The sequence below is a fragment of the Periplaneta americana genome, chromosome 13 (assembly GCF_040183065.1).
Source record: "Periplaneta americana isolate PAMFEO1 chromosome 13, P.americana_PAMFEO1_priV1, whole genome shotgun sequence".
Taxonomy (NCBI): Eukaryota; Metazoa; Arthropoda; class Insecta; order Blattodea; family Blattidae; genus Periplaneta; species Periplaneta americana.
This window is the reverse complement of record NC_091129.1, coordinates 4,934,864-4,951,686: the sequence shown is the minus strand read 5'-3', so window position 1 is coordinate 4,951,686 and position 16,823 is coordinate 4,934,864. Positions and strand designations below refer to the sequence as shown.

Sequence of the window (16,823 nt, the reverse complement as noted above, 5' to 3'; positions counted from 1 at the left end):
AAATTCTATATATTTCATTCTTCATTTATCATATTAGATGCATGCATTAGTTTCACACCTCATTGTACATATCTATAATTACACTAATGTCTTCGCTTTTGTATAAAGTATCTTCAGGTTCTATTAATTTTACTATTATTTATATTGAACACTGTATAATGCTTGACTTTTTAATTTGGTTAAATCTTTGTGGTGTTGGGTTGAAATATACAGGGTTAGTTAAAAGTCCGGCACCACCTAAATAACTTTTGAAGCATACGGTTCAGTGATATGAAACTTGGTATGTGGTGATAACCATATGCTAAAAACTCAATAATGGTATTGCAGACTTTTTTCTGCTTCCGGTTTAAAAGGAAGTAACTCCAACTCTCTTACCTTAAATGGAACACCCAATATATTATTTTATTTCTGAATAGTACTCATTAAGAGCTTCCAAAAATTACCCACACTTGATACTTCTGTACAAATTCAGTGTTGCTAAGTTAAGAAAACAGAAAAGTGTATCGAACATTAAAATAATAAAATACTCCTTCCTTAACAAAAACAAAACAAAGCTAGCTCACCTTCTAAATTATGTGTTCAAATTGGTAGGCCTCAGCTGCTTTACAATGTGTCACTCGATCATAGAAACCATTAAGGAATGATTTAACCAGGCGTTAGGAATATCTTGCACCACTTCCATTTTTATTTAGTAACACTGAATTTGTACAGAAGTATCAAGTGTGGGTCCGTTTTGAAAAGCTCTTAATGAGCTTCATTCAAAAATAAAAAATATATATTGGGTATTCCATTTAAAATAAGAGTGTTGGAGTTACTTCCGGTTAAACCGGAAGAAGAAAAACTCGGTAATACCATTATTGAGTTCTTAGTATATGGTTATCCTCACATACCAAGTTTCATGTCACTGAACCGTATGCTTCAAAAGTTATTTAGGTAGTGCATTTATTCTTTTAATATTCGATACACTTTTCTGTTTTCTTGACTTAGCAACACTGAATTTGTACAGAAGTATCAAGTGTGAGTAATTTTTTTATCTTAATGAGCTTTATTGAAAAATGAAGATAATATATTGGTTTTCCATTTAAAATAAGAGAGTTGTAGTTACTTCCGGTTAAACCGGAAGTAGAAAAAACTCGGTAATACCATTATTGATTTCTTAGTGTATGGTTGTCCCCACATACCAAGTTTCATGTCACTGAACCACATGCTTCAAAAGTTATTTAGGTGGTGCAGGACTTTTAACTAACCCTGTATACTATATTATTATATGAAGTTAATTGCGCTCCTGTTATTTTATGACATTGTTAATTGGTGTGCCAGCTAATTCTATCAACAGAATCATCCTTACTACAACCTGAAAAAATTAGAGAACACGTACTGTATATGTTAAAAAAATTTAAAAAATGTTATTTTTATACAGAATGACTGCATATACTGTAAATCATTATATTTGTTAAATGAAAACAGCTACGTCATAAATTGATTGCCAAAAAAGTGATATCGATAGGCTTCATAACTTTCATAATTATAATCCATTCAGTTTAACTCATATTCTCAAAAAATAAAACATAAATATTAATCGTGCAATACAGTATGTCTTTTAACCATACATGAAAAGTTTGTAACCAAATTAAATAGTTAAACATTTTACAGTGTTCAATATAAATAATAATATAATAATTGGGGACCGGATTTGTAGGCTTTTACCTATTTTTATCATTGATTCTGAACTCCTAATTTCTTCAATACTTTTTCCAATCATGATCGTATTAGTCGTATGTGTGAATTCTGTTGAATCTAAGAAAACCTAAATTGAACCTTAGTACCTAAAACACCTAAACCATTGTTGATAAGCGTTATCCTGTATTTACTGCGTTATATATTGAGATTTTTCTTTATTTTGAGAGACATATCAATACATTTCGAGAGAGAGGAAAAATCTGTCTCAACGTGGAGGCTGCCTCAATGCCTAACGCAAAATCTGTACTAGCAGTGACATCTACGCTCCCTTGCATTTCAGTGACATTCCAAAATATATTGAGTACTTGGAATCTCCGTCGCTACTACTGAAAGATGCAATTGATGTCATTGACTCGCTTCTACAGAAATATCCTCCAGGGTGAAAGCTTCAATTGTCAGTTACCTTGGGTACCTGCTAGAGTGGCAGCGATGAAATGCCAAATGTATTAAGAGCCAATAGAAAAAACTTCAGTCAATAATCTTGTAAAGTATTTGGTCATATATTGAAACCAGGAACAGTACCAGTAAATAATGTTTGTTTGTTTGTTCGTTTCTTTCTTTCTTTAAAAAAAATTATTAATCAAGCTTGAACAAATTTAATTCAAAAGTTGTGTGTTTACTGTACCTTTTATCTATTGAAAATTGAAATTTATACAGTTATATCAAGGCAAATTATATTAATGAAATATTAATTGTTACAATAATCTATTCAAAGTATAATAGTACATTATGCAACGAGCCTATAATGATAGTAATTAAGAATCGAGTATGAATTTTCATACGAGCTTCTTAATTACCATTATAGGCGAGTTTCATACGACTTTTTATGCTCGACCATATTTCTAACTTGAAATTACCGGTATTCAGAAGTATACATTTTATTTGTATCTGACAAGATCGGAAGTGACCTTGTTCTAGGTCGTGAATTGTGAGATGTGCGCAAACGCGAAAGTATTGACTTTTTCCGAGGAACAATAATGTCATTGACCTTGACGTAGTCATCGTTAAACTTGATAATATTATAATATTATGACCTTGATTATTGAATTTGACATTGAAAAACGAGATGACAAATTGAATTTATTTGAATATTATTTACAATTAACGCTAATTATTATAGTAACAGAACATAACCTTCCGCGACAGTATTGGATTTCCAGCCCCCGTGACTTTTCGCTAATTCTCTTTCGATTGCATATCCGAGAATAATCGATACTTACGGTTTTATAACGGTAGAAAGCTGACCTGTCATTGGCTGAAGAGTTTTAACCTGAGTCGTCATTGGCTGAAAGACCTAACCTTTAATGAGTAGGTGTACTTTAATGACATGCATTAAAGGTCTGCTACCAAGTGTATAATTACTACATTTCGGCATGGTCGAGCATAAATAATGTTAAAGGGGAAGGAGCAAAAATTTCGAATCTTATAAATTTTGAATAATAGTTTGGATCTTGAAAAGTCAATTTGGTGTAGAGCTGGGGACGGAGCGAGTAGAACTGTTGAGTTTACTCGGTTGTATCGGTTTATGTGCTTGGCAGCGGAGCACCGAAGTTAGCCGGTTAACCGTAGCCGTTACCGGTCAGTTCAAAGAGAGTTCACGTGTTTTACTTAATTCTAGCAGACAACAACGTAGCTATTGTTGTATTTAAATATTTTCTGCTGCAGGACAAATTATTTCCTTATCCCCAAGGCGGGCTGAAAGGCCTCTAGTATTGACCTATTATATGACCTGTCAAGTGGGCCTAATGAACTCTGACAGTCTGAACATATTAGTATACATACTATACTAGTAATAATGATATTATTATTATTTTTTTTAATTATTATTTTCATTATCATCATATTAGAGTGTTTGATTAATATTAAAATAATGTTAAAAAAGGAAGTGAATTATATTTTTCTTCTATTTGTGTGTATTGGATTTGTGTTACCTCATCAGTCATAATTTTATTTGTATTTATTTCTACGAATTATGTTACCTAATTACTTTAATTTATCAATAATATTACTCTTCACCAAAGGGAACATGGTTATATTGAAGGCTAGTAATGTTATAATAGTACATTATGCAACGAGCCTATAATGGTAGTAATTAAGACGCAATTATGATTGTTTATGAAACGAGCGCAAGCGAGTTTCATAATTTTCATACCAGCGTCTTAATTACCATTATAGGCAAGTTTCATACGACTTTTTATTCTCGACCACATTTCTAACTTGAAAGTATTCAAAATTATAGTTATGTGCGAACTGACCTGAATTGTGAGATATGCGCAGAAGCGAAAGTATTGATTTTTTCCGAGGCCGAATTTCATTTATTGTTTATTTTATTGGGTTATTTTACGACACTGTATCAACATCTAGGTTATTTAGCGTCTGAATGAAATGAAGGTGATAATGCCGGTGAAGTGAGTCCGGGGTCCAGCACCGAAAGTCACCCAGCATTTGCTCGTATTGGGTTGAGGGAAAACCCCGGAAAAAACCTCAACCAGGTAACTTGCCCCGACCGGGATTCGAACCCGGGCCACCTGGTTTCGCAGCCAGACGTGCTGACCGTTACTCCACAGGTGTGGACAATTTCATTTACCTTGGCACAGAATAAGATGAACATTTCTCTGGTATAACCTGAAAATTGATTTAGAACTGAAAAACGAGATGACAAATTGAATTTATTTGAATATTATTTACAATTAACGCTAATTATTATAGTAACAGAACATAACCTTCTGCGACAGTATTGGATATCCAGTCTCCGGGACTTGTCGTTAAATCTCTTTCGATTGCATATCCGAGAATAATCGATACTTGCGGTTTTATAACGGTACAAAGCTGACTTGTCATTGGCTGAACACCTGTAAGCTGAGTTGTCATTGGCTGAACACCTGTACTTTAATGAGTAGGTGCACTTTAATGACATGCATTAAAGGACTGCTACCAGGTGTATAATTACTACATTTCCGCATGGTCGAGCATAAAATAAATAAACATTATATTCTTCAGTTTAAGATTCCACGTTTTATTGATTATTTTATCCACTTTCCGTCATAGTAAATAATTCTGTGTGTTATTTTCAAGTGTTTTAGGCAGCGCTTTGTGGAGCCCGTTTCTTTCTATCTTCTTTTTTACTTAGCCGCAGCGTTTAACGTTTACCTCTCATGTTAATTTATTAGCTGTTGGTATTATAAATTATTTTATCAATTTTATTTCGTCTGTCATATATAACAACACTGAAAGTTAAATAGGCCTTTCATACAAAATAATCCGCAAATAGTTGTAATCACTCTAATGAAATTTGCAACCGCCATTTTGCAATGAAGAGAAGCACTTTTTTCTCGTCAATTGGCAAAGCGAAATCGCTTTGCTACAACGCTTTTAAAACAGCTTGTTTTCACTTTCAAAGTATGTTCTAAAATCGACTCAATCTATCTAAATTTTAAATCTGCCGCCACTAATTTATACTCGGTACTGCACTCGGTTCAACCGAGTAATGACGTCACAGTAACTGTTCCGAACCGAACCGCTCCGTCCCCAGCCCTAGTTTGGTGGTCAATGTGGCCTTAATAAGTAAATAAATATATTTTCAATAATAACTGTAAGGATACATTTTTGACTATAGGGCAGATTTTGCGCCCCCTTTCACTGGTTGGATATAAAACTTAAAAAAAACCTATTTCATCTATTCCAGAAACCTAAAATTACGTATAGTAAGGTGTAAATATGGTAAGTAGAGACTCAAATAATACAGTAGGCCTATTGTTAAGGATTGCAATGCAGATCCGAAAACAAAATTTAGGCCACTTGAATTTTCCAACATACTGCGCATGCCCAGTTCTTACTTAGTATGCGCATTATGTTTTAACTGAAACTTGGAGAATTCAGGTGGCCCAAATTTTGTTTCCGAGGCTGTACCGAAATAGAAAAAAAAAACATAAAAAATTCCGAGGATGAAATCAAGTCGTAGCAGCGAAGAATCTGTGTGTCACGAAACGACATATTCCCTATGAAGCCTTTATAGCTTAGCAATAGATCTCTTTCTTCTCTTTCTCTTAATTTCTGAACAGCGACCAGTTTCCATGTCAAAGGGTGTACAGTCTCATACATAGTGTGATTCAGTAGGACAATGTAGTATTTTAGGGTAATTTATTGATGACTTTATCTTATTTGAGAAACATAATAATTAAGGCGAATTTCGCGAAAATCATTTTCTTTTCTTTTCAATTGAGAACTCTCACAAGGGAGCCTTCTATCATGGTGAATTGAAAAGGCGGTAATGCCGTATATTTTTTAGAAAGAGGAGGCAGAAGTAAGTCAGCAGGTGAAATTTTTCCGCCTGAGGTCCATAGGGATGAAAATTATGGGACTTTAAATTTAACATGATAGTCTGTGTGAAGTGACTCAATGTACAAACTTAAAGGTTAAAATGAAGTTGTTTTTAAGTCACTGCGTTGCAAACGAGGTACTGCAGCTGTTGTGCGTTTTAAATAATTCTGGGTATTATCGCTAGGATGCGATCACCTACTTTTATTACGGGAAGGCAAGTCTTTCTCGAGTAATTCTGTTGCTAGAGCTACTCTTGCGTTTCACTTGTGCCATATACAGAATGGATCCGAAAGTTGTGGTTCAGATGCCGGTGCGCGAGTTTGGCACCAGTGACGCTAAACCGTCAGTCGTATTCATCCGGATGTTTCATCAGTTCAAGAATGAGTTAAAGGACGAACAGGAGGCCGTGGAAACGTACACGTCGCTCTTATTGATGAAACACCAGATTTGGACGTGGAAGATGAGCAGCAAGATTATGGTGTGTTCATTTCAAAGTGTGTCATGACGTCACTGTTGTTGGGTCACCGATTGGAAGCGAGTTTCAGCTTATATGTTACAGAAGTTGCCTATTATTTAAGGTGTTCTTCAATCTGAACTTGAGAACGTGTACGGTATAACTTGAACTTCGTAGCAACAGATGGCGGTCTGTACGGTCTGTGTGCTACCATAACCTCTTTCGAACTGTGTTTTGCGCCGGCAAGTCGTACGCAGGGTATTTGTTATCATCGGTTGCGTACGGTAACATTCCACAACACAAATCAAATGCTCCGTGTCCATGTTGACCGTCGAAGTTAATGTCAACAAATACGTAAGTAATCGTCTTAACCCTCTCCCCATATCCCGACAGTACGTATTTCCAAACAGTTCGCATTCCTGCCACTACCGGCGTTACCGTACGTATCGGTACGTACTCTTCAGAATGAACGCCGTACTTGCTAGGCAACTTCTCTGCCTCATAAGTAATAAGCCTCTGCGGAAGTGTAGGAAGATTGAATTCTCTAGGCTCATCGGCTAGCCACATGACGGCATACAGCAGCCATGACACATTTTGAACTGAACACCCAGTAGAAGACGAACTAATGACGAGACGCCAGAAAGTGGAGGACGCTCAAGAGACGGAGACATCGCACATCAGCACGTCTTCTTACGTCCCTCTCCTAAAAGAATTAAAATGTAGTCGACGACGATTATAATCAGAAATCGCTCGACTATACGAACGATACAGTCAGCGGAATGAGACGATCCTTCACCTCTGTAATAAAAATCGATTCCTTCTCATGACACGGAAGATCCTTTACGATTACGATGCAAAAGTGAAGAAGAAGAAGAAGAAGAAACATATACCTGGAATGGCAGATAATAATGCCATGGTTCTGCAACATTTCAAAGAAATGTCAAGTACGAACGCTTCACACATGACAGAACTATCAGGTTTTGGGGCATACAAGTGAAGGCTCAAATTGATCCTGACGACCGTCTTAACTTCAGAGCTTCTGACTCGTGGGTATGGAGATTCAAGCAGCGGAATCGTACCGTTTCTCGTTCTTTGGCGCATAAAGTGAGTAGAAACGTCGCAGCAAAGAGACAGAGGTGAACCAGAAATCACACAGCTTCGTCTCTGAGATGAAGCAGTTGTTCGTCGATCGTGGCTTCACTCTTCGCTAGATCCTCAACACTGATCAAAGTCGATTTGAAAAAAGAGATTCACTCCGGAAGAACCCTGCGTTTCAAAGGAGGGAAGAAATTTTATCCTACAGTAGTATCAGAGGCTGCGACGACGTACTCCTACATGATTATGCCAGTCATTTCCATGGATGGACAAATCTCCTCCTCAATGTATCTTTGTCAGCCGATTCACAGAAAATGTTCCCTAAAAATAAACTAGCTGTATAACATCTAATCATATGCTTCTGATTCAGCGAATATGCGGAAGGCAGATATGAAGGATATGTTTTCGCGAGTATTTTCACCCAGAATTTCTTCATTGCATGAAGATCGATATCCAAAATGTTTGCAATTCAGATGCACAACAGCTGAATATCTCGTTTGCAATGCAATGACTCCAAAAACAACTTCATTTCAACTTTTAAGTTTGCACATTGAGTCTCTTCCCACAGAGAGTCATGTTAAATTTAAAGTCCCATAACTTTTATCCCTATGGAGCTCAGGCGGAAAAATTTCACCTGCTGACTTACTTTTGCCTCCTCTTTCCAAAAATATACGGCATTACCGCCTTTTCAATTCACCATGATACAAGGTTCCCTTGTTAGAGTTTGCATTATCTCATATTAACTTGATAAGTTCATCGGCTAATGAAAATTCGCTATACAGATATGCAGCATGTGGAAAACACATCACAACATTTTTCTTAAAATATCAGAATAGTTTTGTTACATCATCATCGCACTGTCTCTTCCTCCCTTATATTTTGTCAAAGTTACTCAGATACATTACACACTTAGGGATCACGCCATGTGTGTTAATTATTGAGAACAAATTAATCTTTCTACCAAAAAACATCATTGAGTCTTTGCCCTCCATCTTCTCTAATCGAGGGTCAGTTTTCTGAAGGAGCCTTCGAATCCGAACAAGTCTCCGTGCGTTACAGCCCGCCCTTGTCTCTTGGACTCATCAGACTTTATGCTCTCCTGTTCCTTGAACCAATCGTTGTAAGTTTCCGCCTTCTGCTTCCAAGCAGCTGAAACATTAACAAAACAAGCTGAATTAACATCAAGCAATTCATTGTTTAGATATCTTCCCTGCATTTGTGAGCTGCCATTGAGGACAAAGAGTACTTCAAGCATATAAATATGATTACAAGTTAATTGAACCATTGATTTTCTTTTCAAAAATTATACTACAGAAAAAACAAAGATGCAAATGCATTTAGGATTAGTAAAAAAAACATTCGAAGTGACACTGAAATGGTACAGTAATAATACAAAAATTATCCATCTATCTATCTATCTATCTATCTATCTATCTATCTATCTATCTATCTATCTATCTGTCTGTCTGTCTGTCTGTCTGTCTGTCTGTCTGTCTGTCTGTCTGTCTGTCTGTCTGTCTGTCTGTCTGTCTGTCTGTCTGTCTGTCTGTCTGTCTGTCTGTCTGTCTATCTATCTATCTATCTATCTATCTATCTATCTATCTATCTATCTATCTATCTATCTATCTATCTATCTATCTATCTATCTATCTATCTATCTATCTATCTACCTACCTACCTACCTACCTACCTACCTACCTACCTACCTACCTACCTACCTAATCTGACAGGATTAAGGCGATTTGATCTTCTCTTCCATCCTACCAGATAGCACATATAAATGCAAAAAAAGAAATACAAACTCTGATGAAAAGAATACAAATTAAATTAAAGCCCTGTAGAGGGTCTACAAGGTACAAAGGGCACTATGAAGCTCTCATTGAACTACTGCAAGAGGAAAAAGAAAGAAAACCAGAGTTAACAATGATGATTGTGATAATAATAATAATAATAATAATAATAATAATAATAATAATAGTAATAATAATAATAGTAATAATAATTAATACAATACATATTAATTGTCAATTTTACAACAGCATAATTAGAATATTTATTATATCTGAAGGGTTAAGCCGAAGTTGCGCAATCTGGCAGGTGTTAAACAAGGAATTCTTTCAACTAGAACGTGATTCTTTAATTTAAATTTGAATTTTGATAGTGTCCGACAGTCTCTGACATGATCAGGGAGAGAGTTCCAGAGGCGTGGAATTGAGAATTCGAACATTTGCCCGAAGCCTACAAGTTCAGAAATATTGAAATATTTAGACATGTTATTATAAATTATTATTATTATTATTATGATTTTAATTATTATTATTTGTTACTATTAAAAAGAAATTGTTTCATCTTTGACTTATCACTAGCGCCGATTGTCTGTGCTATTTGACTTCATTATTTCCTCCACCCTCTTGAGTATCGCCACCAGCACTTGTGGAATGAAAAGAGATTTAATAATAATAATAATAATAATAATAATAATAATTTATTTATTTAATCTAGCAGAGCTAAGGCCAGTAGACCTTCTCTTCCGCCCAGCCAGACTCTAATTCTAATTGAATACAATTGCTTACATAGTTATTACATTAATATCTAGACCATAAAACAACATGAAAGTAAATAATGAAAGTTGGATAAGTAATGTTAGTGTGACAATAATAAACATTGGTAAGAAATAGTGGTGATAATAATAATAATAATAATAATAATAATAATAATAATAATAATGATAATATTAATAATAGTAATAATAATAATGAGATAATTTATATATTTATCTGTGATATATATATAACCATTAAACATTGAGAGACCTAAAACAGCTATTATTGTTAACAAGAATTGTTAGAAAAATATTTCGTTAGTCTATTCTTAAATTGGTTTGATGTCTGACAGTCCCTGACATTACTCGGTAGGGAATTCCAAAGCCGAGGAACAGCCACAGTGAAAGAAGATGAATATGAGGATGTTCGGTGGGAGGGAATGGATAATATTGAGGAGTGTTTACGGGATAAATTAAATAAATTTTTTCTGTGAAAACTGGAAGAGACTTAATTTCGGGACAATATTGTTTTGCATATTTCGTCACTTGTTTATAATACTGTCCATTTCGCTATATTTGGAGGTTTCAAAACTTGATATCATTGCATATTTGGATAAGATACAGCAGGGGAATTGATCAAACTAAAATTTCGCGATCATCATTAATAGAATAAAAAATATACGAGTTGTACTGCTAATAACATAGGGGAGCCGAGGGCAAAGTGGAAGGGGAGGGCAAAGTGGAAGGGGAGGGCAAAGTGGAAAATCATTGTTATGCTCTTACAACAACAGAGAGTAGCATTATTCACTATAATATTGAAAGCTTATGGTAGTATGTATGTTTCTACTTAGCCGCACAACGCTAGTATCGCTGTACATGGTGGAATTGTGATTACAATGAAACGAGCTGCAAGAAATTATTTGTTTATGGTAAGTAATCTGTAGGCATCGTCATATATATAACATCTGATTTTATTATTAATGTTTAAAGCACAGTTACAAGTGTTGGGAAGAAGTTGTGATGGCTAATTTTTTTCTAAAAATTCATTTGGCAAGATACAACCACATCTAACCTGCAACTCACGTGGAGGGCAAAGTGGAAACTGAAAGAGTGAACTTTCCACTTTGCCCATGTAGTTTGGAATTCACTCATAGAGTCTCGATTTCCTTCTAATATGCAATTGCAAGATAGTTAATGCATTTGGCTTATAGTTTACGTTTTTTTCCTGTTCTACGGAGGAGGGATCCGAAGGCTTACAATGCTGCCTGAGGCTTATTGTGCCTACCACTCCTATTCTGTGAATGATTGGGTAGCCGAACGGCCGTATTGTACAAGTACAGCACACTGCACCATAAACTGAACCCGGGATATGGTATCAATAATGATGATATCATTGATATGTCAATTATGATGGAGAAATGAGTTTGAGGTCCAACGCCGAAAGTTACCCAGCAATTCTGCTTCAATTGGTGCTCCGAGTCTGGCTGGATCAATGCAGATAATTTTTTGCACTGGTTAAACTTTTGCAGAAATTGTCAGACCTGTCGAAGAAAAGCCATACTTCTCACCAGTCATTGCAAGCTCTTGAATTCGATTCAGAAATTGGGATCATAATCTTGTCGGTTCCTTCACACACAGCACACAAGCTGCAGCATGTCGATGTTGCAGTTCACAAGCCATTCAAGACGCATTTTTAAGTTGCAGTAGACAAATTCCAGAAGAACTGTCCAGGAAGACACACCGGTGAATATGATGTGGCAGGTCTGATCCGTGAAGACTTTGAGAAATCGTTCGTGCTTCCGAAAATCACTATCGGATTCTCAAGGACTGAAATTTTTCCATATGGACGCAACATATTCACAGAAGATGATTTTGCTCCGTCTTCTGGCCACTATTGCCAGTACAGCCTAGTAGTTCCATTGATAAGCTATTCTTTGCGAAGATAGGTCTCCCAATGAAGCAGGAGAATACATAGATAGATGCCTTTCAACCCAGTAAATTGTGGAACATCGAATGTGCAGCCTCATGTAGATATTGCTTCACTCCCCAAAGTAAGCCTAGGCGTACTGCTTCAGACTGGTGAAACAAGCCGAAAACGACGTTGTCAGAAAACTGAAATACTGACATTTCCATTTAAGAAGGCAGTCCGCGAGAAGCAGGTGGGAAACCTGGCGGCAAAGGAGTGAAAACGAAAGCCGGTAAGAAGATGCCGCCAGTACACTAAACCACACGCCTAGCAAGATGTTTTCTGTGGGCTGTGGAGAGCAATATTCTGACTCACCATCGGAAGACTAGATCATGTGTTGTAAATGCAAAGACTGGACTCATTAACTTTGTGGTGATATTAATCTCCAGACTATGTAGGCTAGCCTATGTGACAACTGCAGTGCTTGAAAATGTTTTAAATATGAACAATTATTTTATGTTTCAGGTATCTTAAACAATATTTTCATTTATATAGTGTGTTATGTAATTTCCACTTTGCCCTCTCCGAGTTTCCACTATGCCCTCTTGGTGAGGGTAAAGTAGAAAATTAAAGGGTCCTCTTATTTTTCTAATTACTTTGTTGTCTTCATTCATTATAAGATTATTTTTGTGTTTGAATGTTGACAGATATCTAACGTTTAGTTTGTGTATAAAAACTTTCTGATACAACTACACACAAAGACAGGATTAGATGATATCAAAATCCATTCCACTTTGCCCTAGTCTCCCCTAGCTATTCATTGTTACATATCTTAATGTTATTTAAGTGATTTGTCGTATTGAAAATTAATGGTGATTAACTTATTGGATTCAGTATTTTTCCTAACGTGGGAAATTCCACATCCTCACACATGCAAACTCTTCTAGTCATTGACTGGCATAATCGGAATATTGAGTGTAATGAGTAGACGTTGGCATTTAGAATCGTAAAAAAACAACTTTTATGCATCTAAATTAGGCAGTAAATTTTTCATAATGGGAAGTAAAGATACAGGTTTAGGCACCTAATAATATAAATTCAGGCAGCTAAAAGTATGGCTTTGCTCGCTTACAATTTGTTTATATCCACTGAAACTACAGTAACCATAAAAATGGAATTGATTGGTGAGCGTTAAGCATTAAGTCCCATTCACAATGAAAATTAAACATAACCGTAACAGAAACATAGAAGTTTGCGCCCAGGCTACCAAATGGGATCATTCACAATGACTCACATAAACATTACCTTAAGACGTTAACATGAAAGTTTGCGAACTCCAAACTTTCATGCTTATGCTTACGTGATTTGCAAACAGAACACAATCGTAGAGCGCCGAAGTATACGACAGAATATGAGGAAATGGCGTCGTTGTTATGTTTCCATGGTTACCAAGTATGTTTGCCGTTATGTTTATGTTCCCATCGTGAATGATGATATGACTTCTTGATTTTACTGTAACGTTAAGTTAACGCTTACGTTATGTTTAATTTTAATTGTGAATGAGCTTTTACGGTAGGCCTAAATAGCAACAAAAAGTTAAAAAGAAAATATCGTATTTACGAACTATATTTTTGTTACTTCGTAAACTATTACGAAAAATTATGAATGAATATTTGTGTCTCATTGCTGTATAGCTACTGATCTATAAGTGTTCATACTAAAACTAAGTTCTTTTTTCTTAAATAGGTTATGTTGTGACACTCCTTTTTCTTACATAGAAGCATTTTATTAGAAACGGAGAAAGATAATTCGAATTATAAAAAGTAATGGATGCATATTTAAATTTAACAACTTTTGGCATGCTGAAAACTTTAGGAGAAGTACAGTACTGTATATCCTCTACATTGATCATATTCCTAGTGCCTGCTCGAGGGTTCAACACAAGCAGTGACTTCCCAGGAATTGCTCAGATCCTACATCCAAACTATTATGAGGTCTTTGAACAAACTCAAAGTTCCTCTCTCATTGCCACATGAAACGAAAATTAAAAACATATATAATATTAACACAATACAAGTAGGAATTTTAGGTTCTAAAGCACTAAAATATATCATAATGGGCCAAATAGATATTTTAGACAGAATAAACTGAATCAATATACTCAAGTTCACATAAAACATGATGTTAAGCTAATTTTAGTATATACTATAATATATCAAAAAATGTTTTGCATTGTATTGTACTGTTGTTTTGTATTGCATTTGTTAACATTCCATGGTATTCATACATTGCTTACAGCTAGAATATGGAACAAGTCAAAAAAAATAATACTATTATGAAATCTTCATTCATAGTCACAGACTAGATGAAATATATACAGACGAGGTTTACAATATAGTCTACTAGTACAACACAAAGTTTTAGTATCAATTTGATGAAGTGTTATTGAATGTCATGAATTCACCTACTGAATAGAAGGCGTGGGAAATTAGGTACTTCTTCAATTTGGCCCTAAATAATTTTATGTTTTGAGTTTAATTTTTTATATCGATAGGGAGGCTATGATAAATTTTTACTGCCATATAAGGCACTCTTTTTGATAGCACGATAGACTTGCCGATGGAGTCTGAAAGTCATTTTTTGACGTGTATTTATGCTGTGAACTGTTAAATTAGTACAAAGTTTTCACGATTACATACGAGGAAAATTATTAATGAAAAGATATACTGAGAAGTCAAGGGCATTATTTGTAGTTTTTTTTTAAATATTCCTACAAGCTTCCCTAGATTTGGCACCTACTATTATTCTAATTACTCTTTTTTTGTAATAGAAATATACAGTTATTATCTGTGGAATTTCCCCAGAATATTATTCCAAAACTCATTACCGAGTGGAAGTATGCAAAGTATATTGTTTTTAAGGTATTGATATTTAGTATCTTATGCATAGATCTAATAGCAAACAAGGTGAATTTAGTTTGGGGGTAATTTCTTTAATACGATATTTCCAATTTAACACATCGATTTTTAAGCCAATAAATTATATATATATATATATATATATATATATATATATATATATATATATATATATATATATATATAAACTACTCGTTGTTAAACATCAAGTTTCAGGTGAAATGTGAATTTATTGAATCACGTTTTATGCTGCCTTAAATGTATATCTGCCCAATTTTTAGCTATTTTAAAGCTTTATGTCTTAAATATGTATATACTATATACATACTCAAAAAAATAGGACATTGCCTAAATCTGTGTTGCACTAATGATAAAGCATGTGCACATTGCATGCACAGCTGCTTACTGACAGCTAACTCCGAGGTCTAGTAATGATAAAGCACGTGCACATTGCATGCACAGCTGATTACTGACTGCTAACTCCGAGCTCTAGTAATGATAAAACACGTGCACATTGCATGCACAGCTGATTACTGACTGCTAACTCCGAGGTCTAGTAATGATAAAACACGTGCACATTGCATGCACAGCTGCTTACATACAGCTAACTCCGAGCTCTAGTAATGATAAAACACGTGCACATTGCATGCACAGCTGCTTACTGACAGCTAACTCCGAGGTCTAGTAATCATAAAACACGTGCACATTGCATGCACAGCAGCTTACTGACAGCTAACTCCGAGTTCTAGTAATGATAAAACACGTGCACATTGCATGCACAGCTGCTTACTGACAGCTAACTCCGAGCTCTAGTAATGATAAAACACGTGCACATTGCATGCACAGCTGCTTACTGACAGCTAACTCCGAGCTCTAGTAATGATAAAACACGTGCACATTGCATGCACAGCTGATTACTGACTGCTAACTCCGAGGTCTAGTAATCATAAAACACGTGCACATTGCATGCACAGCTGCTTACTGACAGCTAACTCCGAGGTCTAGTAATGATAAAACACGTGCACATTGCATGCACAGCTGCTTACTGACAGCTAACTCCGAGGTCTAGTAATGATAAAACACGTGCACATTGCATGCACAGCAGCTTACTGACAGCTAACTCCGAGTTCTAGTAATGATAAAACACGTCCACATTGCATGCACAGCAGCTTACTGACAGCTAACTCCGAGTTCTAGTAATGATAAAACACGTGCACATTGCATGCACAGCTGCTTACTGACAGCTAACTCCGAGTTCTGGTAATGATAAAACACGTGCACATTGCATGCACAGCTGCTTACTGACAGCTAACTCCGAGTTCTAGTAATGATAAAACACGTGCACATTGCATGCACAGCTGCTTACTGACAGCTAACTCCGAGTTCTAGTAATGATAAAACACGAGCACGTTGCATGCACAGCTGCTTACTGACAGCTAACTCCGAGTTCTGGTAATGATAAAACACGTGCACATTGCATGCACAGCTGCTTACTGACAGCTAACTCCGAGTTCTAGTAATGATAAAACACGTCCACATTGCATGCACAGCTGCTTACTGACAGCTAACTCCGAGTTCTAGTAATGATAAAACACGTGCACATTGCATGCACAGCTGCTTACTGACAGCTAACTCCGAGTTCTAGTAATGATAAAACACGAGCACGTTGCATGCACAGCTGCTTACTGACAGCTAACTCCGAGTTCTGGTAATGATAAAACACGTGCACATTGCATGCACAGCTGCTTACTGACAGCTAACTCCGAGTTCTAGTAATGATAAAACACGTCCACATTGCATGCACAGCTGCTTACTGACAGCTAACTCCGAGTTCTAGTAATGATAAAA

General features: G+C 35.8%; 1 protein-coding gene across 2 annotated transcripts in view; it reads right to left on the bottom strand.

The window, feature by feature from the left end:
• Nucleotides 1–8,253: 8,253 nt before the first annotated feature.
• LOC138711541 (retinol-binding protein pinta-like) overlaps nucleotides 8,254–16,823 on the bottom strand; it is a 58,406-nt gene continuing 49,836 nt past the window's right edge. For both annotated transcript variants that reach the window (XM_069842722.1, XM_069842723.1), the window contains exon 7: nucleotides 8,254–8,758. In XM_069842722.1, the coding sequence (XP_069698823.1) occupies nucleotides 8,607–8,758 (152 nt within the window). In that variant the 3' untranslated portion in view covers nucleotides 8,254–8,606. The remainder of the gene's footprint in view (nucleotides 8,759–16,823) is intronic.